Source organism: Mirounga angustirostris, unplaced genomic scaffold, assembly GCF_029215605.1.
Source record: "Mirounga angustirostris isolate CCGP_5_RB_7025 unplaced genomic scaffold, mMirAng1.0.hap1 SCAF_8, whole genome shotgun sequence".
Classification (NCBI taxonomy): Eukaryota; Metazoa; Chordata; class Mammalia; order Carnivora; family Phocidae; genus Mirounga; species Mirounga angustirostris.
The window spans coordinates 21,370,904-21,395,813 of NW_026991716.1; the positions used below are offsets into that span (position 1 = coordinate 21,370,904).

The window sequence follows — 24,910 nt, forward strand, 5'->3', positions numbered from 1 at the left end:
ATGTTCTTTCTCTGTGGCTGGCATTATAGTCACATATCTACTGATCACCCCCCCAGTTGGTGTCTGTGGCCCAACTTATCTGTTCAGCTCCACATTCCCTTAAGTCTCCCAAGAAACCTGAAACCGACCCTTCCGGAATGCCACCTTCTCTCACTCCTTCTCTTCCCTGGATCTGTTTCCCCCACTCCAGACCCCAGTGAAGAGAACCACAGTCCCCCAGATTTAGCAACTCGAGAACCAATCACGCAGCAAACCCTCTAAATGTCCCCTTAGAAATAGTTCCAATTCATCTCCTCTCCTCTATCTCTATACTACGGCCACTCTGAGAATTCAGGGGTATCAGGTGTGGAAAGCCCTTAGCATAGTGCCTGATACAGAATAAATGTCCAATAAAGTTAGTTTCTGCTCCTGCTAGTAATTCAATTGTTACTACAATACTACTACTATTAGTCAGGGTATGAGTATTTTTCTCCTGGCTACCTGCTATTATTTCCCAATTCCACCTTCCTGCCACACCCTCTCTTTCCCTTTGTCTAACCCATGCATTGCTGCCAAAGTGACATGTTTAAAATATAAATTTGAGACTGTTATGACACTGCTTAAAAGCTCTTGCTCTCCTCTGTTGCTTCGAAGGGCGTTTCAGTCAGAGCTCACCAAGCCTCTGCTATTTGCCTTCTGGGCCCCCTCACTGCACCTCCTGACCACACCCACAGGCATCCCAAGCAGCAGCCGGGAGAGCTGCTGACAGCCCTCCAGAGAGCCAGGCTGCCACTTTCTTCATGCTTTGCTCTCACTGCGGAGAGTAAAACCTCTCCAAGAAGTCTTCCCTGCCCCCAGGTGGTGTTGAGTCTCTCCTCCTGTGCCCTGCCCCACATGGGAACGTCTGACCCGGCGTCTGTGGAGGGCACACATATAGCGATCCCTCTGCACTTGTCCCTGAGACCCATGAGGGAAGGGCTGTGCTTCTCATCTGAGCCTAGCATGGTGCCTGGACGTCATAGCAGCTCAAGTAGCAGCAAATCGTCAGATGAATGGTAATGCCGGTGGCCCTTTCACAGGTGCATTTAAATGCACATCACATATCCCAAACTGGACTATTTAGTATCTGTTAAAAGATGAAAGTTTTGTCTCTGGATGAAAGCAAGGTGCTTTTCCAAACCTTGATCCTTCAAAGCCTCTTTGCCAGGCCGGATCGTAGGTCTTGGGAACATGGAGATGCGTTCTAGCGGGGAAAATAATGTTATGTAGTGTTAAGTCCTGGGCAAAGGACAGAAAACCAGTGTTAGTGAGAGATGAGAGGACTGGGCTTGGAGACACATTACACAGGGTGATGGAAGGGGGTGCTCTCTGAGAAGGGGACATTTGAGCTAACACCTGAACAATGAGAAGAAGCTTAACAAACATAAAAGCGCACTTTCATTACATCCGAGTTAACGGAAAGATGCTTTTGACCTTGCTCCTGGAGGCCACAGAAGAATCTCAGAAAATATAATCTGGCTTTAGATCATTCTCCCACAGCACTAAATTCATGGCCCTGAATTATGTAAGATGTCAGAGCATAAAGCACAACTGCAGAGAGACGGCAGTTCTCCTAGCTCTGGGGAAACCTGACGTTCCTGCCTCCTCTTCTGGAATGACTGCCTGGCCACTCCGGCTCCCGGGACAGGCTGATCCCCAGAGGGGACCCAGAGGCTCCTCCATCTATGATGCCATATAAAGTCTCCCGTGGCTCGCCACAAGCCTTCCATTGTCCCTTTCCCTCATCTGGGCCAGCTCAGCCTCTCTTTCCCCAGATGGCACCTCTCTGACAGGTAGGTCCCTGCTGCTGGGGTTCCCCTCTCCTATTTTGTCTAAATGCATATCTGGTGCCCATCCAAAGTGATCATCAATAATGCTCTCCCGAGGAGCTGTTGGCCAGGTGCTTTCTGCAGAAATATTTTACTGAACTTTCCTTGTCATAGCCCCTCCTTCCCTTTGTAGGGAGATAATGTCTCCCTCCTATTGATCTGTAAACACGTGCTCTAGCCAATGCTTGTCCTAGACCAATTGTTCCTGGCACGTTCTTGCCATCTTGGCAATCAGAGAAATTGTTAACACACACGCACATGCACGTTTGTTTGCAACACCTACTGGTATTTTGGTCTTTGCAAAGTCCTAGTAGCTGCCAGTTCTTGTGCATGCCCCCAAACCTCCTAACAACCCCGTGATGTAGGTGCCCCCCCCCCCGCTTTTTTTTTTACAAACAAGGACATGGATAGTAATAATAGTGCCTGCCTTGTAGGGTTCTCTGAGGAGTAAATGAGACAATGCCCAGTATGCACTTCACCACAATACCTGTCACAGAATTAGCTCTCGGCAATAACTGTTGTTAATTGACTTCTTCATCTGCATTGCATTCCATTGCTAAGTAAAGTAGAAGACAGTATCTTAAAATTAATGAATTTAAAAGCTCACACTTTTATTTCCAGGTGATTCTTTTTTGCTAGCCATTCCCATGACTGGTTTTTACAAGTCAAAGAATTTGCCTCTGTGTCTTCAACAATGCACTAAGATGTACCCAAAGGTACTCAGGGGGTAAAGAGAATAGAGACTATCTCTCCACACCTCCTCAAGCCCTGATCCCTCAAGCCAAGCATTTTGTCCGGGGCTCTGTAAGGAACGTCAGCGCAGCTCGGAGCCAGGAGGAGCAAGCTCTGAGGTCTGACTTGTACCTGTATTTCTTGCTTCCACAACTGCACAAGGCTCTTGTTTGATTCTTCCAGAGCTCACTCCTTCTCCTCCTGTCCCTACTTTCATCTCCTCCACCACCATCCTGGAAATCCCACAGAAGACATTTTCCTAAAAAGAGCACACACATCTCCAACTGCATTAGAACTTCAGTGCATCCCCAGATGCCAATAGATGTCCCTCAAAAAAAATGTGGTTGGCATCGGATGAGTTTGGGAAGTCTTAACATTAACTAAGTCTCCTCACTGTAGGGCTCAAGCTCAGAACCTCTGATAGGCTGGAATCAAGACAATGAGCATCTGGAGGCCCCAGACAACCCAGTGCTCCCCAAGGGAACTTGGCCTTAGAGCCCTTTGGCAGAGAAGGCTTGTTAATGACTTGCCAGGTCTGAGTATAGGGGCGGTGCGCTATTTGCAGAAAAAGTGATCTCTACACTCTGCGGGGGGCAGGGGCTCGGGATTAGGGGGGAGGATGGCAAGAGAGGAAGGAGTAGAGGGCAGGACGGCAGCTGCCCAGGGGTCAGCTCAGCAGGAGAAAGTGGGACAGGCCCACGTGGAAAGAGAGACGAGGAAGACAGGTCTTATCAGAAATACCCGTGAATAGGAGAAAACTGGTATAGCACAGGGTGGAATGGCAAGATGCAACTATCGCCAAAATCTTTGCTTAGAGACCCCCAAATTCTAGCTAGGATTAGGGGAGGGAAGCAAATTGGCACCACTATTTGAGAGGAGTTGGACTGGGCCAACTCTGCCTGCAGAACCCTGAAGTAGCAGCCCTGGAGAAACAGCCCTGAGGGCAACCCCTTAGCACCCCGCTTTCAGATAAGCCCCGGCGATGCCAACTAACTCGGCAGCCCGGGCAGGTCATAGCTCTCCAGGAACCTGATTTTGCAGAATTGGTAACACCGGAATAATGATGACGCCTGTCTCGAAGAGCAGTTCAGTGGCTTAGAGAGGCAACCAGACCTGTATAACACACAGTGCCCAGAGCACAGCGTGTTTATTAATTTCTCTTTGATGCATTGCATTTCTTTTCCTCTGTCATGATCTCTGCATCTCTCCTAGGCCAAGAAGAAGAGAGGCTGGCCCTGGAAACTGCACTGATGTATGGGGCTAAAAAGCCCCTCAACACGGATGGCCTTCTTAAACCCAGGTCTGACGTGGTCATGAATTTTGAAGTGGAAAATGCCGTGCTGGGAAGAGACTTCAAGCTAACTATCACCTTCCAGAACAACAGCTCCAACCGTTACACCCTCTCAGCCTATCTCTCGGGCAATATTGTCTTCTACACGGGGGTCTCCAAGACAGAATTCAAGAAGGAGACATTTGAAGTGATGCTGGAGCCCATGTCTTGTAAGCTAACAAGGGGGGCTCTTCTCCCCGGGACTTGTTCTCTGCCTCCCTGTCTGGCTTGGTGCTGTCACTCATTAATAACTTCCTGTCAGGGGCACCTGGGTGGTTCAGTTGGTTAAGTGTCCAACTCTTGGTTTCAGCTCAGTTCATGATCTCAGGGTTGTGGGATAGAGTCCCACTTCTGGCTCTGTGCTCAGTGGGAGTCTGCTTGAGGATTCTCTCTCTCCCTTTCCCTCTGCCCCTTCCCCCCGCTCCCTCCCTCTTTCGTTCTCTCAAATAAATAAATGAATCTAAAAAAAAATAATAATAACTTCCTGTCAAAGTTAAAGTTTTGCCGCAGAGCTCAGAAACAGGAACCCCATAGGAGAACCTCCTTCTTCTAGAGGGGCCTCAGATTTTGGCTTCACCTCTCGTGCATAGAAGTGAACACTGAAATTTTCAAAGCCTAAAGCCCCATGAGTCATGAAAATTAAATGTAACTTCTTGCTACTCAAAGTGTGGGCCGAGGACCTGAAACATCAGCATCCCCTGGGAGCTGGTTAGAAATGCAGACTGTCAGGTCCCACCCCAGATCTGTTGAACCAGGATCTACATTGTAACAAGATCCCAAGGGGATTTTAGTGCCCAGGAAAGTTTGTGAAGCACCTGTATCAGAAAGCAGCACCCCCCGCTCCACCCCGTATCTCTCTCCCCAAGTCATGTGTTTTGCTTTACCATTTAGAAAGTAAGAGATCTAAGCTCTGCATATGGGCCATTTCTGAAAACTCATCTGCTGATATAGTGGGACAGGGGAGAGCCCACCCTTGAGAGAGGAGACTGGAGACTCAGGATGTGCTGTCCAGGAGCTTCTGATGGGCTTTGTTCTCTCTGCCACCTCTCATGGGGTCCCTTTCTCGTCCTTGATCCTGCCCAGCCTCCCTCGAATACATGCCCTTCCAAAGCATCTCCTTCACTATAAAAATTCAGAATATTTTAAGCAGGCTTGGGCTCGACAGTCTTCAGCTTACATTGGGAATTGCAGTTTTGACCAATCTCATTTCTTGGGGTACTAGTATTTAGGGGGCACAAAGGTTAGTCACATAACTGGTAAAATGAGTTAACTGGGAGAAACTGGTCTCCAGGCCAAGCATGTTGAGTTAAAGCAGGTTGGAAAGGACCTAAACCTTTCAGGGCACTGGATTTCTGTTGACCTGACATGTGGCAAAGAAAATTAAAGGTGTACAAATAATAAGTTTTACAACGTGAAGGCAAGCAAGACTAATATGCCCCCAGGGATAACCAACCCACACATCCCAGTCATTTTCAAGCTTTCTGGATTCAGTGGCTGTCCCAAGCCCCAGTGAGTACCCTTGTGAGGCTATAGAAAGATATTCCCAGAAAAATGGGGAACATTCCTAAAAATCCTAATTCCAACAAACCTACCCAACCTTAGGGGAACAAATTTCCGGAGCTATAGTAATGTGACTAATGATTAGGAAATCACCATGGTATATATTTTTTGGAAACTGAGAGATCTAGCAATTTTCCTATCCTTCAAGGTAGGAAAGGTAATCCTTAAAGAAAAGACTCGTCAGTATAAAGGACTCAAGACAACAGGCAGACACAGTGGAGTTTAAAGAAACTGAGTCTTGGAATTAGACAAATGGGGATTTTAGGTGTGACTATGTCACCTACTGGCTGTGTGTCCCTAGGCAAGTTACTTAAGTAATCTGAGCTCTTCCGTGCATGGGAACAATACCATCCACGCCACAGGGTTGTAGATTCGTTCCCCAAATCTTTATTTCATGCTTAATGTCTAGATGTTGTTTTGTCCTGGAGACACAGCAATGAACACAACAGAAGTGCCAACTCTCATGGGGTTTGTGGTCTTAAGAGGTGGGGGCTGGACAATAAACAAAGTACCATATAGTATAGTTATACACATAACAAGAAAATATAAAGCAGGGTAAGGGAAGAAGGGAATGTTGGTGGGGTGGGATGATCAGGGAAAACCTCTCTAATGGGATGACATTTAACAGGAACCTGACAGAAGGAAAGGAGCAAGCTTTGCAGCCAGAAGAAACTGTAAATGCAAAGGCCCTGAGGCCAGAGCATGTTTGATATGTTCAATGAGTAGCAAGGAAACCAGAGTTGGGAGCAAAGGTGGCAAGGGAGAGTGATGGTGTAGATCACATGAAGAACTGTGGGCCCTTGTAAGGACTTCGGCTTTGATTCTAAGTGAGCTAAGCCAGAGGAGCCATTAGAGGATTTTGAGCAGGAATGAGGCCTGATCTAACTTAGGTTTAACCATACACCATCCTTTCCCACCTCACAAGAATCCCATCTCCTTCCCCTTTTCTCCCTAATCCAATAAGAAAATGAGCTTCTATGAGTTGATAGGGCTGGAATGGCATGATACATTAACCCTCTCTCTCGGTCACTGATCTAGGGACAGCGACCAGGTGGAATGAACTGTATGCAATAGGTTGCAAACTGCAATCTAAAATAAATGGCAAATAATAATAATAATAATAATAAAATAAATTGCAACGTGTTGCAAAAAGCCACCTGATTCTAGACCTTGATCAAGCAGGTCAGAGTACACTCCTAGGAGACTCGGTTGCAGAGAAAGTTTTCCAAGTAGAATGGGAGGCATACTTCCCAGATTGATGATTAAAGAGAATGTGTGGGCTAGAATCAGCTTGGAAGATTTGAATAACTTAAACCTTCCAGTACCTTCAAAGGTGTTATCATTTCCACTTGACTATATTTAGTTTTCTTTGCTTTTTGGAAAAAGAGATGAGGCAGCTCCTGTCTGTGTCTCCCTCGGCTTTCCCCAGACACAGTAAATGATATTGGCAGGAGCCCAGCTCCACCACTCATAGAATGAAAACCTATTCTTCTTTCTCTTGCCACATTTAATAAACTTTATCTAGAACAATTTCTTGTGCAGTGGCAAAACACAGCACTTACATAACATACTATTTCAGGAGCACTGTTCTCTTGGGCTTGGAAGCACAGCCCAGTTTCCTTAGGGCTATGATTTAGAGAATGTTCTACCCAAGAGAATAATGTCCTGGTGCCAACATTATAAAGGTAGCAAAAGTCTTCGTTAAAATTGGTAGAAAAAAGTCAGAAATATCTCGCCAACCTCAAGGAATCCAGTGGTCAAACAGAGCCCCCCCCCCCCGTAATAACCAGAGGAAATCTCATTTTTTAGTATTGCTGGAGGCAGCTAGAGACAAAACATATGTTCTTCAAGGCATACCATTTGCCACTCCATCCATCCAGAGCTGGGGTCATGAAAAACAGGCCCCTTGTGTTCATCTGAGGTTGTATCCAGTCAAGGGATGGAGTCTTATCTGTCTGGACAATTAATTTCTAGGGGAGTCATGGAGGAAGTAGGGTCCAGGCTCAGGCCCAAAGAAGGCAATATGAAAGGGTCATTAAAAAAGCAGAATTCAAGGGCCAAGTTCAAGCCAAGGTCCTCCTAACTCTGGGAGCTTCTCAAAGTTGAATATGCATCATGTGGGCATCTTATTCAAAAGCAGATCGTAATTCAGTGAGTTGGGGTGGGGTTAGGGGTGGGGGGGTTCAGAGAACCTGCGTCTCTTATGAGCTCACAGCTGATGGTCTGCAGGCCACACTCCAAGCAGCAAGCTCCTGGACTGGAAGGGCCATACCTTCCACATGAACCAACGCTTCTACAGAGCTGATCCTGTGGGGATCGTCCTGGTTGTTGGAGCAGTACCCCCCCGCAAACCCCAGCTGCACATTAAAATCAGCCGCGAAACCTGTAAAATAATGCCTGGGCCCCAGCCTCCAAAACTCTGATTTAATTGGTCTGTGATTTAATTGGTCTTAATTCAACAGGGCGGGTTTTTAATGTCCCCACCAGGATTAAGAACTCCTCAGTCAGAGGGCTAGAGGAGGTCACAGAGCCTATTTATCTGTGAAGGTGATGAGCATGGCCTGATGCATCCTCGCCTGTGGGCCGACAAGTCAGGGAGCCTTCCCTGTGCCCTGGCTTGCCCTACACAGTATCCCGTCCTCATTTCAGGACTGCTGTTCACTGGGGACTGACTATCCCCTGCACCTGCATGTAAAACAATGGACCCTGGGAATCATTCCTTTCAATAACTTCCACAGGGACGAGGAATCTTTGGCAAAAGGCAGACATTGGGCAAGGAAGCAGTGGTGGAGATGTTCCATTCTGTGACCATTTGCAGAGCCTGTGTTCTGGGCATGGGGATGGAGGCATTGCCACCCATTTCCCCACTGGGCCAGCTGTCAATGCAGCGCTAGCACCTGGCTCTGAGCAGGTGAGCAGGTGCCACACCATGGCCTGGGCTCAGCCTCTTTGCTCTCTTGAATCCTGAGCAGTGGGAAATGAGAGTGATAGAGAAAGCGGGCAGTGCAGCCAAACAGGACCTCACTGTTACATTCAGAGCCACAAGATAGCATTTCTGCCCTCAGCCCAGATGGTGAATGGAGGGGAGCCTGGACCACTCCCCAACCTCTAAATGTCAGTCTCACTGGCCTGTCCTCAACACCTAAAAGCTAACATCAGTGACTTGAGGAACCAGGCATTCAGCACAGAGGTCCTTTACATTGCAAATAGGAACAGGGTGGGAGAGACCTGAATGCCTAGGATAAAAACTGGTTTCAAAGGCTTCTTTCTCTTATATAGAAAAGTCATGTAAGATTGGTACAGAAAAAGCTGGAAAGAAAATGTGAAGTGCTATAAGGATAAGGTTTAGGTAGTTGACAGTTTTGCTCAAGGGTGGCCTATGGCCTGGGAGAGATGTTTCTTGTTGCACGAGGGGACGGTACATGGACTGGTGGCCTTGGGTTTCTGTCATCTTGGGATTGTCCACAGTCAACTCAAAACAGCCACAGTTAAAACCCCTTGGTCCTTGATCTTCAACATCCCTGACATGGCTTTGCATTTTTACAACAGCAAAAGCACTGTTTGGAAAAAAATGACACATTTTCTCTAGTAAGGCTTTCCTGAATATTAAATTTCTAGCACATTCTTGTTTTATCCAAGAAGCACGAGACTTTGTCCTTGATTGAGTCTTCATCCTTCACCTTGGCTGTGCTTCTGGTGGATGCTGAGGTCCTTTTGCTCCCTTGAATCCCGAAGGGGAAGGAGATGGAGCACGTGGGCAAAGTCAAGCAGGTCTAACTCAGGTCCTGATGTTCTGTATGTTTGTTTCTCCTCCTGCCAGTCAAGAGAGAGGAGGTGCCGATCAGAGCGGGCGAGTACATGGGCCAGCTGCTGGAACAAGCATACCTGCACTTCTTTGTCACAGCGCGTGTCAACGAGACCAAGGATGTTCTGGCCAAGCAGAAGTCCACCATGCTGACCATCCCCCAGCTCACCATCAAGGTCAGTTTTACCATCTCAGACAAGGGAGAAGGGCAAGGTTATTGATTAGGCACCCAGGCGTACTTAGTGTGTGTGTGTCCTGCTCAACAAAAACAGTAGGGGGGGAGCTAAGATCCTCCTGTTCTTTGAAAGAAGTAAACTGCCCTCTATATAGACACACACATATATAACACTTTTCCCTCCTCTCTAGATTTAAATATATAGATGTGGCTGCAGATATAAGTAAAACCTGTGGGTATAAACATACTTGTGGAGGAAGATAAAGATGTGTAATGGACACAGACAGAATTTCAGTGTCTCCAGAGTAAAGTGGGTCAGGCATGGCATGAAATGGAAACCACTGGGATCATCTCCCGCCTGCATTCGGGACATTGAGATCTAACTGCATACAGTAGGATGCACTCGCTGAGATGTCAGCTTGGTGACAGTGAGTTTGTATATACATAGACGCCTTGCAACCACCAGCCAGATGAAGACATAGAGGAGTCCAAACACTCCAGAAAGCTCCCCCATGCCTTTTCCAGTCAATAATCCCTTCCCCCATCACAAAGATAACCACCTTTCTGACTTCTGTCACCATAGGGTTATTTTGCCCGTTTGGCTAGTAGTTTTTATTTGTCTCTCCATTTACCACCAGAAATCTCTGCCCAAATGGTTCAAAGAAACTTGGCAGAGGAGGGCAGAGGATGGATGGAAATGGAAGACAAATATGGCAATCTGTTTGTTCCCTCTTTTCGGGAACACTGGCAGCATCTTTAGCCACATCCTGAGACACCTTCCTGTCCTGTGAGCAGAAACCTAGGCCTCCATCCATGTCCTTGGGGTATGATAACTTTATGTCAGCCTTACCCAGGTATTAGAGGCCTTCTCAAGTTGCTGGAGGTCTTTTTTTCCAAAAGTGATTAAAAGCATTAGCACAGATCTTAAGCTTCATTCTTCTAAGATGATCATCAAAGTTTACCAAGTTGCGCATATTTTAAATGCCCCCAGAGGTGGCAGGGGTCGGGGGTACTGTAAGCCCTGGGTCTTATGAACCATTTGCTGTGAATCATTTGTAAAGCTAATGACTGTCGTGGAGCACTCAGCAAGGCAGCTGCCAATGGGTCTAGCGCTGTGCACATGGCACTTGAGGACGGCCATGTTATGAGTCACCCCAGGGAGAGGCTCACCCGAACACACACAGGTCGTGCCCATTGAGACAGAGAGCCCAGGTCCTTCATTTTGAGAAAGGCTTAAGTCATCCTGAGGCCTTCCCCCTCAGGCCCCGCCCACGGCCTTTCACAGCGTCTACACAGGAGGCCTTAGAAGATAATCGAACAATGAGGTCGTGCAGGGTCTGCAGGCAGAACAGGAAACAACTGCAAATGGAGGGTGGCATGAGGCTCCTCCAGAGGGGCCATCAGTGCTGTGAAAACGTGCATTCACTAGCATAAGGTGCTGGTACCAGAACCAGGGCCCCCCCCCGCCCCCGCAATGGCAGGTGCTCCCCGGGAGACCTGTCCCACCGGAGGTGGGGCCTGCCTTCATTAGGAACCGACGCCCTGTCCCTATGAAGGGCTCAGGAGAGAGCCCCTCCAAGCTGTGGGATGCTCCAGCCATAGCCTAAGGTAGAATTTAATTGCACCACTGACAATAGACCGGATTTATAAAGGAAACTAATACCTTTCATCTTTTAGACATTATTAATGTGAAGCATTATTTGTTGGTTGTCTTCTGGGTTTACTTAAAGAGCAGTGAAATTCCCCTGGGACAGAATGGAAATGCCCTCTGCCACAAGTTGAGTGACCTGGGGAAGGGCAAGTGTCCTTTAAAAGAGTTAATGGGTTTTGTTTTGTTTTTTTCTTAGTTTTTATTTCTGTAAAGGTATGGGAGATGCTGTTCTTGGAAGGAACTTATTTAGAGGTAGGACCATTTGACCAGGGCTCCAGCCTGAGTGAGATGGAAATCCTGGCTTCTGTCCAGTGCTGTTTGTTCAGGAAAGGAGTCAGGAGCATCCTCACCTCAGCTACCCCTAAACCACTAACCTCATTAACCATGCCAATCCCAGGGATGAACTAAATCCAAGCAAGGGAAGAGGTGCTCCTGGATAAAGAACCTTACACTGTAAAAGCCACCCAGATGTCACCAAGCTGTGAGGGGCTCTGGTTCCAGAAACTCTGGCTCCTGGGCCAGGGACCTGGGATGCTGCTTGGCCTATAGGAGATATGACCATCCTGAGAGTGACTGAGAGAGAGAGAAAGAGGACACAGAGAAAAAGAGGGGAGGGAGGAATAGAGGAGAGGAGAGAAGAGGGAAGATGGTGGAGGAGAGGAGAGGAGAAGAGAGGAGAGGAAGGAAGTGGAGGGGAGGGGAGGGATGGAGGGAGGAGAGAAGAGGAGTGGGGAAGAGGAGGGAGGAAAAGGAAGAGAGGGAAGTGGGGAGGGGGAGGAGAGGCGAGAGGAAGGGTAGAGGAGGGGGGAATGAGGGGAGAGGAGAGAAAAGGAAGGAGGAGAAAGGAGCAGGGGAGGGAGAAGAGAGAAGGAAGGGGTAGAAAGAGAGGGAAGGGGGAGCAGAGGGGAGAGGAGGGAAGGGGAGGGAAGGGGGAAGCAAGAGGAGAGGAGAAAGAGAAGGTTATGATGATCTTGGCCCAGGAGAACTCAGGGAGGGGGGTTGAATAACTTGTCTAAAGCAGGAGTTGTCAAGGAGGTAAAGGCCATGAAAGCACAAAAGCACAATGGCTCAGGGGTCCATAGTTACCTAGATGCATGTCCCCAAATTCTAGGAAGATGCTAGAACCCGTTGTCAATCTCTTTGAGCCTAGGTCAGGCCCACAGTGGACAGATGCTCTCGAGGTCGCTGTGAGGACTGTGCTGGGCACAGGGTGACTCTGCGTGAGAGATGAAGGGTTAGGAGGATGTGATCATCCCACCTTCATTTTGGGGCAGGAGAGGAATGAGACCAGCACGTGGTGATGACAATGACAGCAGCTAGGAGCCACTGAGCTCTAGGTTATTGTAATTCTCTTGTATTATCTTAGTTAGTCCTTGTGACCATCCTAGAGGTGGGTATTATTGCAGTCCCCATTCTACAGATGAGAAAACAGAGACCTAAGTGGGTGGTAATATCACAATCAAAAACATGGGCTCTGGGTTATGCAGCCATCAAAAAAAATGAAATCTTGCCATTTGCAACGATGTAAATGGAACTAGAGGGTATTATACTAACTGAAATAAGTAAACCAGAAAAAGACAAGTATCATATGATCTCACTGATATGAGGAATTCTTAATCTCAGGAAACAAACTGAGGGTTGCTGGAGTGGTGGGGGGTGGGAGGGATGGGGTGGCTGGGTGATAGACGTTGGGGAGGGTATGTGCTATGGTGAGTGCTGTTTGTTTTGTGTAAGACTGATGAATCACAGACCTGTACCTCTGAAACAAATAATACATTATATGTTAAAAAAAAAAAAAGAAGAAGATAGTAGGAAGGGAAAAATGAAGGGGAGGACATCGGAGGGGGAGATGAACCATAAGAGACTATGAACTCTGAGAAACAAACTGAGGGTTTTAGAGGGGACGGGGGTGGGGGGCTGGGTTAGTCTGGTGATGGGTATTGAGGGCACATATTGCATGGAGCACTGGGTGTTCTATGCAAACAATGAATCATGGAACACTACATCAAAAACTAATAATATAATGTATGGTGACTAACATAACATAATAAAATTAAAAAATAAAAAATTTAATTAATTAATTAATTAATTTAAAAAAAAAAAACACGGGCTCTGGGACCAAACGTTCTGAAATCAAAGCCTACTTTCTCATGTGTGTGAGCCTGGACACATCACTGAATCTCTCATAGCTTCTCTTTCCTCCTCTGCAAAATCGCCATACTCACCTCAGAGGTTGTTGTGAGTATATGTTGAGCTGATGAACACCTAATGCCCGGGAACTTCCATGGAAAGTGCCTGCCTCAACAGAGGGTCTGTGCTCTTCAGGGGAGGAGAGATCGCATCAGGTCAAGGCACCAAAACTCAAGGTAGTAGAACAGTAGACGATCCTCAATGAATGGATAACATCTCAAGCTGCAGACATGGGTGCAGAGACCACTCCAGAGGCCAGGAGAAAGTGTGAGCAAAGGCAAGGAGAGGGGTAGACAGCCTGCGGAAAGAGCTAGAAAGCCTGCCCTGGCTGGAAGTGAGGCAGGCAGCAGGAGACTAGCGAAGATAAACCTCTGTCCAAGGCACTGCCCTCTTCCGGGACTCCCCAGTTTAGCCTTGGGACTGGAGTGGCCTGGCAGCCGGTGTGCCCCTGTCCTTACCTCGCTCCCTTTTTAGAGCAAATAAAGGTTAACCAGGAGCAATTATTGGGTCCACCTGTCTGAACCCATGCACTATCAACCAAGCAGTCAGGTCAGCAGACATGTACTTACACCCTAAAGGACCCCGCCTGCAGCTGCATTTGTCCCCGGGAAAACAAAGATCGAGACTGGTTTAAATTGCGCTCCCAGTTAACTATTCCCAGCACCCACCACGCGTGAGTCATACTGTATGATCCTCATGTGGAAAATGGCAGGGAGAGACACTCACTAAACTTTAATGAGCACGCATCTCTTTATCTGTGCTATCAAAATATTTTGATGAGAAAAGTATGTTTTATTAAAATCAGACATAGAGGTTTTTCTCAAGTGTTGTTAGTTGTAAGATGCTGTAAGTCAAGAAAAGACTTCACCACTTTGATTTTTAGTGAACAGCTACTTTTTGGAGAGAATGGGGACGTGGAGGGAATTGAGCTGATCTCCAGGCTAGAGACTAGCTTGCTTGCAATCTGCAGTGTATAACATGGAAGCAGTGTTCTGGTGGGTTTCTGCCATTCCCAGTTGGCAGTGAAGGCTTCCGTTTTCAGGTTCTCTAGCCAGCTAGAGAGAGAACACTGGGAGGGACACCGGCAGTCCCTTCTACAAAGAGGTGGAATAACGTAGTGGTTTCAGTGGCTGGAGTCGGACCTCCTGAGTGCATAATCCTACATGGGCTGTTTTGGGCTAATTACTCAACCCCCTCCTATGTAAAATGGATCCAGTAGGAGTACTGGCCTGGTTGGGTTTCTGGGAAGGATCATTGAAATAATCCCAAAAAAGAATCTAGCAAGAACCTACGGTAATCATAGTACGTACTCACCCACTCACGCCAGCCACCATCTTGCTTTCTCTCCTCCTCCTCCTCCTCCTCTCCCTCCTCTTTCTTTCTCTCCATCTGTCTCATACACATCCTCTCTCTGAACTTCTGCATCCCCTTTTGCAGAATGAATAACACGCTAATTATTACTCTTATTTTTCAATACAATCGTATGCAAAACTCAAAGTTGTGAGCATTAACATCAGTGATGCTTGTGAGAACGATTAGCCCACACCAGGACCTGGTAGTTGCTGATAAATGTCCCCTGCCTCCCTCCCTGCCTGGTCCCATCTGTGCCTGTGAATCCAACGGGTACACCCCTGAGAATTGCCTAGGGTAGCATGTGGCCCTCTGGTCTATAGCAAACGTAACCCCACCTAGTGGCATAGACTGACCACTGGGTATGCAGTGTGTGCTCTGTTCCCTGGGGAACCCTCATGGGAGGGAGACCACTCTTAAAGTGCCTGGCATGAGACTGAGAGAGAAGAGGCATTCACACGTTCCTCAGATAACCTCCATTCAGGATCTGGGAAATAAACTCTTCCAAGTGCCATATAAAACAGCTCTTTAGTATTGTCATGTGGAACATGTCCTGCAGCCTTTATAGAACAGCACAAAACAGCAATAGAACTAATTTTCTCATATGAACTAGGGACAATTTTGCTAAGAGAAAACATAACCACTGTCTACGTATGTGATTAAAAAAAAATCACAACTATGATCCCGATGTTTATAGCAGCATGATTTACAATAGCCAAGATACAGAAGCAGCCCAAGTGTCCATTGATTGATGAATGGATAAAGAAGATGTGGATGTGGTGTGGTGTCTGTGTATGTGTAAATAATGGGATTTTTTTTTTAAGATTTTATTTATTTATTTCACAGAGAGAGATAGTGAGAGCAGGAACACAAGCAGGGGGGGTGGGAGAGCGAGAAGCAGGCTTCCTGCTGAGCAGGGAGCCCGATGTGGGGCTCGATCCCAGGACCCTGGGATCATGACCTGAGCCAAAGGCAGACGCTTAACGACTGAGCCACCCAGGCACCCCCCGCCCCTTTTTTAAGATTTTATTTATTTGACAGAGACACAGCGAGAGAGGGAACACAAGCAGGGGGAGTGGGAGAGGGAGAAGCAGGCTTCCCGCGGAGCAGGGAGCCCGATGTGGGGCTCGATCCCAGGACCCTGGGATCATGACCTGAGCCAAAGGCAGACGCTTAACGACTGAGCCACCCAGGCACCCCTATATAATGGGATATTATTCAGCCATAAAAAGAAGGAAATCTTGCTATTTGCAATGATATGGGTGGAGCTAGAGAATATAAGCGAAATAAATCAGAGAAAAACAAATACCATATGATTTCACTCATATGTGGAATTTAAGAAACAAACAAGCAAAGGAGAAAAAAATAAGAGAGAGAGACAAACTTAAAAACAGACTCTTATCTATAGAGAACAAGCTGATGGTTACCAGAGGGGAGGGAGTGGGGGGGATGGGTGAAACAGGTGATGGGGATTAAGAAGGGCACTTGTCGTGATGAGCACTGGGTGTTGTGTGGCAGTTTTGAATCACTACATTGTGCGCCTGAAACTAGTATCATGCCGTATGTTAACTAACTGGAATTAGAATAAAACCTTAAAATTTAAAAAAAATTTAATTACAACCATGAACACACAGGTGACCCCAAATTTGGAAAAAAAAAAAATTATTTAAACATTTAAAATGAAAACAATTGACAGTTTCCAAGCTTTTTTTGATACCATTTTGACATTCCTCACTGCCTCCTCCCACCCCGAGTTGGGCCCAGTCCCCACTAGGTGTTGGCCAAGAGCGGCGTGAGCAAGATGATAACATGCATGTGCTCCTTGCTTATTTGTTCTGTTGGCTGAGAGTTTTCTTCCCATTGCTTCCTCCCTTTTATCCACTCACTCATTTATACATTCATGTATTCAGTTCATTCAACAAATAGTTATTTGGTGTGCACTCTGTAAAATAATTTGTAGCAAATGCTTTAAAAAAAAATACCAGAGAAAAACTCAACACGGAGAACATTTTTTTTTTAAAGATTTTATTTATTTATTTACTTGACAGAGAGAGACATAGCGAGAGAGGAACACAAGCAGGGGGAGTGGGAGAGGGAGAAGCAGGCTCCCCATTGAGCAGGGAGCCCAATGTGGGGCTCGATCCCAGGACCCCGGGATCATGACCTGAGCCGAAGGCAGACGCTTAACGACTGAGCCACCCAGGCGCCCCAACACGGAGAACATTTTTATTGACTTTTTCTCTGAAATGGGGACAGACTGCTGATTTCCCTTCTAGGAATGGCTGCCTAGGTCAGCTCCAGAAGTGCTCTCTCTCTGTTCTAACATGGGTTGGCTGCAGTGCATACAGGGCCGACGAAGGGAGGTGATTCATAGAAATCAACAGGCAGAATGTCCTCTGGGCTTGCAGCCTTGAGGACCACACAGGTCACACAGGCAATGTCCCCGCTGTCCCCCACCCCCACCCCAGGAGGGTACCGGGACCTTCCTCTGGGCAGGCCCCACTCCAGGCCAACATCTACACTGGTGCTCACTGCACCCAGCCTGGGGATGGGGGAAGCGGGGAGGGGACCAAATCCAGCCCATTCACCACCGGCCACACCACGCAGGGAGCAGCGTCCACCCCAAAAAAGGGGTGCCCTTGCCTAACTTGCACAGATGAACCCCAGCATTGGCTCCATATCCACATCTGCTCTGACTTGAAACACTCTTGGTTTGTCTTCACTGGAACGCACTGATCTTGCTGAGGTTAAGTTCAGAATCCTCTTCATTCCCCCTCTGCCCGTGCTCCCCAAAGCCCCTATTTTAACCAGAGTAGAGCAAAGCAGAGGATTGCTGTGGGGAGTGTCTGAGCCGTGCTCCTCTAACAGCCTAATTCTTATGCCTCTATCCTGGAGGGGAAGGTAAAACTGGGAAACCACTTGAGATATGAGTGCCCCCATGACAGCTACTGGGTAAATCATTTTGCTCTGTGACAGCCTAAATGTCTAAAACTTCCCAGCCAGGCAAGAAATGAAAACAGAGACTCTGTTCTAACTGTCCCCTGAACCCTGAGCCATAGAACCCTCCCATGTCTCCATCCAAGCACATTTATCCGTTCCAACCTCCCTTGGGTTCTCCATGACTCTGTCATATGTCTGGACCACCAGGGCCATAAGTTACCAGGGAGGCTGGGACAGGGGCATGGGGACCTGGGCTTCTCCACTTCTCTTTCAAGTGTTGGTGGAGGCTGGCAGCTTCTCTCCTTGTGGCTTTCTACTCCAGTACCTGAGAAACCATAACCAAGTCATCCCGCAGAAGAGAACTTCTAGGTGAGGAGGTTTGCATGGTCATGCTGGCAACATAAGATTCTCCCTTGAAACATCAATTGCATTTAGATTCAATAAATGCTATGTTTCAGATGTTCTGCCAGATGGTTTCACATACCCTCCCAATAACCACACGGGCAACCAAGGCCTAGAGAGTTCGAACAACTTGGTCCGAGGACACACAGTGGCAGCCCCTGGTCTCTACACCCTGAGTCCAACACTCCCTCAGCGCCCCCCAACCATGGTCACATTCTGTGTCCTACCCACTGCGGTTGTCCCCCTCAGCACTGTCTTCTCAATCTGTGGAGAAAAACAAAGACATCAGTCTATGATGTCCCATCCTGAGGGGCTCTGAGCAGGTGTAGCCTGTGTATCCCCAAAGGGTCCCAGGTGGAGCACCACCAGCCATGGCTTCACATGCTCGGGTAGCTGACTCTCTGCCCATTCATGGCTGTTTGTCACAGAGGAGCAGACCGTGGATATGCTCCATCAGCCAGGAGAGCACGTCCTAGATGATGTCTCTGAGTGAGCCCTGCCACTATAAAGTGCATTTGCACCTCCCTGCTCAGCACAGCTACTGAACAACCTGTATTTGAAAATGAAAATGAGAAATCACTGCTAACTGGGGTGCCTAAAACACAATTTTCTCTATATATTTCCCGTTGGCTAATTTTTCATCTTAAAAAAGAAACACAGACACAAAGCAAAACATCAAGAATAAGGAATCTTATTTACCTTCATATGATCCCACTCTGTTTAGGCAACTGGGTATTTTCTAAAATGATATTTCTATCTTTACCTTACGTAGAAAATCCTATTATCATCAAGTAATTTATCAAGGCCCCAAGGCTACCTTGTCACATTTTACTCTGGCATAGGAATCGGATTCTTTCCCCCATGAAATCAAAGACAAAGAGTTGGATTATACATACATTTCCAAATTTAGTTCAGGGTCAAGTTATAATCATCGTGCTTACCTGGAAGTTTAATGGTAACATAAGGTAATACTGCGAATGATTTCATCAGTGGGTTTCAGAAAATAAAGAAGCGACTTCCATCAAAAAAAAGTTACTATTTTTGCCTTTCTGCTGTCAGAGATGACAGTGTATGTAGGGTTTAAGGAGGAATGTTTTGGAGTCAGAAAGACCTAGATTCGTATCTGAGTTCTACCAGTTTACTAGCTCTGTAACTTGGGCCCTTTGATTATCTTCTAAGTGTCAGATTGACATCAGTTGAATGAAGATAATGATAATGTTGCTCCCAAGCCCATAAGGAGGGCTGTAAGGAAGATGAAACAAGATAATGTAAGTAAAACATGAGCAAGATGCCTGCGTTACTAAGGAAACGCTAAAAATAATGCCAGGTGCTATTATCACGGCTACCAATCAGAGTCCATGAAGGGGGTGTGATTAAGCAATGACTGGCAGCGGATCTGCATTCAATCTTACTTCCCCTACTTAATATTCATGTGAACTTGAACAAGTTACTTCGCTTCCCTGCACCTCAATTTCCTCCGGAAAACAAAGACTTGTAGTATCTACCTTATAGGGTTGTGAGGATTAAATAATCAATATAAGTAAATCACTTAACAGCATTGTCCAATAGAACTTCCTATGATTATGGCAATATTCTAAATCTGCACCGTCCAATATGATAGCCACTAGCCACAGGTAGTTATTGCATACCTGAAATGTAGCTAGTACAATTAAGGACCGAATTTTTAATTTAATTTAAGTAGCCACATGTGGCCAATGGCTACCACACTGGGCAGTGCAGACTTAGAACATTGCCTGACTACCATAGAACCATTAGTATTCTGTACTAACTGCTAAACTAAGTGAGTTAGCTGGAAGCAGTGGTGGTGCTGGTATGTGAGCACAGTTCATGAATAAGAAACTACTTCTTCCCAGCAAGGCTAGAGAGGAGAAACAAATTTATTTTCCAGTAATACATGTAATACGTTATTGATGGCACTTGAAGTAAGGGCCGTGAGGTGAACTATTAAATCATGTGAATTAAATTGCTGCCTAAATTCATTCTTTCTCAAATTTTTTTCCTTCATTTCAGTTTCAATTTTGAACACAGGTATGCATATTACAAAGCATATACTCCTTGGAAGAGATCTTGTGATTTTCTGAAAAGTAATTGCTTCCAGAATTTACGTGTGTGTGTGTGTGTGTGTGTGTGCGTGCGCACGCGCACATCAGTAACTTTCTCATTCACCAAAAAATCAAAATAATTGCTACTTATCACGAAGTCATACAAAAGACAAGAACTCAGTATGTCAGTATTGGTGAATGTTTAACTTGGAAAGCATCATATTCTATGTCAATATTTAAAAACAGATATTTTAGGGACACCTAGGTGGCTCAGTCTGTTAAGCGTCTGCCTTCAGCTCAGGTCATGATCCCAGGGTCGAGGGATCGAGTCCCGCATTGGGCTCCTTGCTCAGCGGGGAGTCTGCTTCTCCCTCTGCCTGCCACTCCCCCTGCTTGTGCTCTCTGTCTCTCTAACAAATAAATAAATAAAATCTTTTTAAAAAATAAAAACAGATATTTTAAATGGAATATTGAAAACACTAAGGACCATCAAACACATAGAAGAGACTTTGATGTCATGAAGAATGACATACACTTTATCCTTTTCTCTGGGCTGAGTAATGGCTACTCTTCTCAGAAGTGAGTGCACATAAAAGTTTCTTCCTGACCTAACGTTCTCTGGATTGTTCGAGCCTCCCTTTGTTTAACTTTTTACAAGAGCGAGAAGTTCAGAAATATAACAACAATGATATGGAATTATTTTTACAGCATTAAAGAAAAGGGAACAGTGCAGATTCCTTAAAGAATTGGATTTGGACATTTTCATCCACAATGGTCTTCTCAGCATTTGGCAGTTACCATAGCATGGCACCTCACTTAAATCAACGCATACTGTGAAAATACTTTGTCCATTTTCCTCAAAAGAAGGGAGGAAAATATCTCCACTTAGTTTCCCTACACAGAAAACAAGTTAAATGTTAGGCAGACTTTCATATTTGGCTTGGTTTGAGTCTCTAGGGTTCATTAGCATCTCAGTAGTCAGGAAAAGGAAGTTTACATTCTGGGTGCAGGAGATGAATGTCAGGAAAGGGACACTGAGTCTTTGTTAATTCCAAAAGAAACACTCTACAACCTGAAAAGAGACCTCTCCTTTCATCCTCCCACCTCTCCAGGGCCTCCTGTCTCATCTGCATCAGTGGCCTCCTGCCCACTGAGGATCGGGGAAGCCCAGGGAATATTTACACACCCAGGGAATATTTACACGCCCATGGAAGCAGCTGGCTACAAAGATAACATCTGAAGGGAAACTGGTTAGGCATGATGCATGAAGTTACGTGAGAAGGCTTAATCTTCAAATCATGGCCAGATCCAAAGCCTGTCCATGAAGACCCAGGCACAGAGGCCAGCCTTCCAAACACTAAATTTCCCCAGCACTGTCAAAAGTGACCTGGAAGGGTACACTTTGCTTTCCACAGTGCAAGAATCTTCCCGTAGAGCTAGCCTCGCCATATGGAAATCATTGTTCACCTGGAGCCCATGAACCTGGGAGGTCCATGGATAGATCTTCTGGGTCTGTAACAAATCCCCTAAAACCACACGTGAGAGGTGTACGTATCTTGTGTTTGTCACTGTGTGTGTGTTAAGGAAGGGTCAGTAGCTATTACCAGATTTTTGTAAGGGGCTTCCATCCATACCTGTACTAGCATGCCGTGAAGACAGCAGATAGCTCCAATTCAGGCAGTTTTTGTAAACATTCTCTTTATATTTTTAAAAATCTAAAAGTGTTCTGAAATTGTTTTCCAACTTAGGAAAAATATGTTGGCCATACTTGAAAATTAAACCAAGAGTACTCAGAGCATTCTAATAACACACTCCTGTACTTCCAACATATATATTGATAGAGTCAGGACATCTGGAAAGAAAGTGAAAATTTCAGCCTGTCTTCTAAATGTTTTGTCTGCATCAGAGATTTTCACCTGGGGAGCAGTTTTCTAAGTTGGCTCCTAGAAATCAACAGGGGTGCTTACAATAAACTGATTACAGGCTCCACCTGAGGTTCTGAGCTAATTGCTTGGGAGTGGGCCTAGACCTCCATGATTTTTAAGTTCCCCAGGGGACTCTGTATGCATGGCAGGCTGAAGACCACGGGCAAAGCGCTGGACAAACCGTTCGGCCTACGATCTGTGCTCTGCTGTGGTCACCACCATGATTATTGTCTGCTCCACCCTGATCCCTGTGACCCCAGCAGTCCCCTCATCCCACCCAACAGGTGTTGATTTGAATGTCATAAACATGGAGAATTGGCTGCAATTTTCATTTTTCTCATAGATTTTTAAATTCCATAGACATAAATTTAGACACAAACTGTGTCTTAAAGAGTAAAGCCCATGAAGATTTGTTCTTTACTGCAAAGTCAGTAAGTGAGAGTCTTTTTCTCTGGGAATTGTCCTTTCTCTTTCCTTCTGTTCGTAAGAAAGGCTCATTTCCATATGATTTTTTTTCTATAGTATATGCCACTTAAAGAAATAGGGTATAAGAATGACCGAGTTGTTACATAGGAAACTCAGTCAAAAAATTCCACTGTTAAGCAGTTAACCTGATTTCACAAATATTTACTGGGCACTGGCTAGATATTGGAGTTGAAAGTGCACTAAAATATAAGGTAAATAAAACAAACTACCTTGAACACTGCTATTCCAAAAACAGTATGAGCTATAAAGTATGGAGCTTTTGCCTTGTGTCCTACAGTGTGTTTGTTGCTTTATATGCATTATCCCATTCTACCCTTTTCTTTTTGAGGTAAGAACTATTATTATCTTGTTCCCAAGTTATGTAGAGCTTATTCAGGTCCATCCATTCAGCACACATATCTTCTAAACAAACAAACCCCAGAACACATGGCCATTTTCTAGCTTATTGTGTGGTGTTGGGAGAGCATTCCATTCCTAGAACCTAGTAAACACAGCCTAAGAGCAAATAATAATAGCGTTTCACATTGATGACCCCATAGGAATGTCAGTCCAGTCTTAGAGACAGGAAAACTGAATCTCAAAAAGGTTGAGTAAGTCACCTGAGGCCTCACTACTAGTAAGTGCCGAACTGACATTGAACTCTAGCCACCTCGTGAGATGCTTTGCCAAATACCCAATACTTCTGAGACTTGTCATAGATAAACTTGCCAACAAAGGACCTTACACTGTCCTGGACTCAGATGTTGTAACTGCAGATGAAAAGTCTTTTTTTTTTTTTTTTTTTTTTTTTGCTTATTTTAGTATCCAGATTCTTTTTCTTCAAGTTCCACAGTGATGACTCCCTCTTTGGCCACATTTCTTTCTAGTGTGCCTAAAAGGAAGAAGGCTCATGCCCCCTAGAGCATTTTCTTCCTCTTGAACTCGGGAATCTCCCGTGTGCTGGCAGGAAACTTGAGTCCTGTCCAGAAGCAGGATTTGCCTGGCCATCCCCACCATGGAAATGTGTTGCTACACCAAATACACTTCCACCTCCTGCTGAGAAAGAGCAGCTGGTGGTCATGGCTATTAACCTGAGCTCTCATTAGGGTGGTTTTTATAATGAGGAAAAGAGTGTGATCCTAATTAGTAATTTTGCATCTTTGTCTCAATAGGTATCCCCCAATCAAAGCAATCAGCTATCCTCATCACACGAGTTCCATTGCCAAAAAATAACCATTCTGTAAAACCAGCAAAAGTGAAGATGGCTAAGGACACAGGAAAGCAGAAAGGTTTTATGTGTTGCTAATGAGCTGCATTCTCCCCCACTTCTGCCTTAGGTCCGCGGCACCAGGATGGTTGGTTCTGAAATGGTGGTGACAGTTGAGTTTACCAATCCTCTAAAAGAAACTCTGCGGAATGTGTGGATACACCTGGATGGTCCTGGACTGATGAAGCCAAGGAGGAAGATGTTCCGGTAAGGGGTGGTGTGGGGACTGAGAAGGTGACAAGTGATGTGGGACTGTAGGAAGGCTTAGCTTTCTCTGTCTTTTCCAAACTTACATCTAACACCCATTAAACATGTCTGAGAAGCTGCCACCTTCTTATTGGCCATTTTTAGGAGTCATGGGGTAAAAGTAGGGTTGGTTTGACTGGCATTTCCATCATTTAATCCTTAAAACCACCCTAATGAGATAGGTACTATTATCATCTCCCTTTGGGTAGCAGAGGCTTTGAGAGGTCGGCTGGTTTGCCCCAAGTTCCACAGCTAATAAGAGAGGTGCCCAGATTCAGACTCAGGGTGGCTGATTCAGAAATTAAGTTTCAAGCATTCTGCCATACCACCTCCTCAGGTGTCAATTCTACTACTATCCATGGAGTACCTAGTGTGTGTCAGATATTATGCTGAAAGATGTCCCTTTTCAAGGGTCCTCTCTTCCCAGCCCCACCTTCCAGATTTCCCTGACACAAGCACTCTAGAACTGTTGCTTTCTGTAGAGTAGAGGGAAGCCTAAAGAATTGCAGACTTGGTTCTCTAGGGGACAAATGACTACCTCAGGCTCCATGATAAAATGAATGAGACTGTTTCATTCACACCTAGCACTGTCAGATTGTGCCCTATAGTTTCTTAGCTTCTGTGACTTCTGCTGACAAAGAGTGTCCCCCAACAAGACAGCCCATTTCACAGTCAGGTAGCTCTCATTGTTAGAAAACAGTTCTACCTTTTGATCCTACCCAGTGATCTTAATTCTGTCACTTGGATCAGCACAAAATAAAACCCATCTCTCTTCCATCTGGTGCCTTGCAAATGTTTGCAAACAACTGTCACATCTTCTCTATATCTCTCCTGACCCCTAATGTGGCTTTAGCTTCCCCCTCCAACCTTTCCCACATACACCAGTTTGTCAGTGCTCCTCTTAAAGTGTGACACCCAGAATGGATCCCAATCTTTGAGGCTTAATACTTTCATTTCTACCA

General features: G+C 45.8%; 1 protein-coding gene across 2 annotated transcripts in view; it reads left to right on the forward strand.

Moving 5' to 3' along the window:
- The window catches only part of F13A1 (coagulation factor XIII A chain), a 165,311-nt gene that overhangs the window by 130,805 nt on the left and 9,596 nt on the right, over positions 1-24,910 (forward strand). For both annotated transcript variants that reach the window (XM_045866417.3, XM_054505746.2), the window contains exons 12-14: positions 3,792-4,079; positions 9,290-9,450; positions 23,773-23,909. In XM_045866417.3, the coding sequence (XP_045722373.1) occupies positions 3,792-4,079; positions 9,290-9,450; positions 23,773-23,909 (586 nt within the window). The remainder of the gene's footprint in view (positions 1-3,791; positions 4,080-9,289; positions 9,451-23,772; positions 23,910-24,910) is intronic.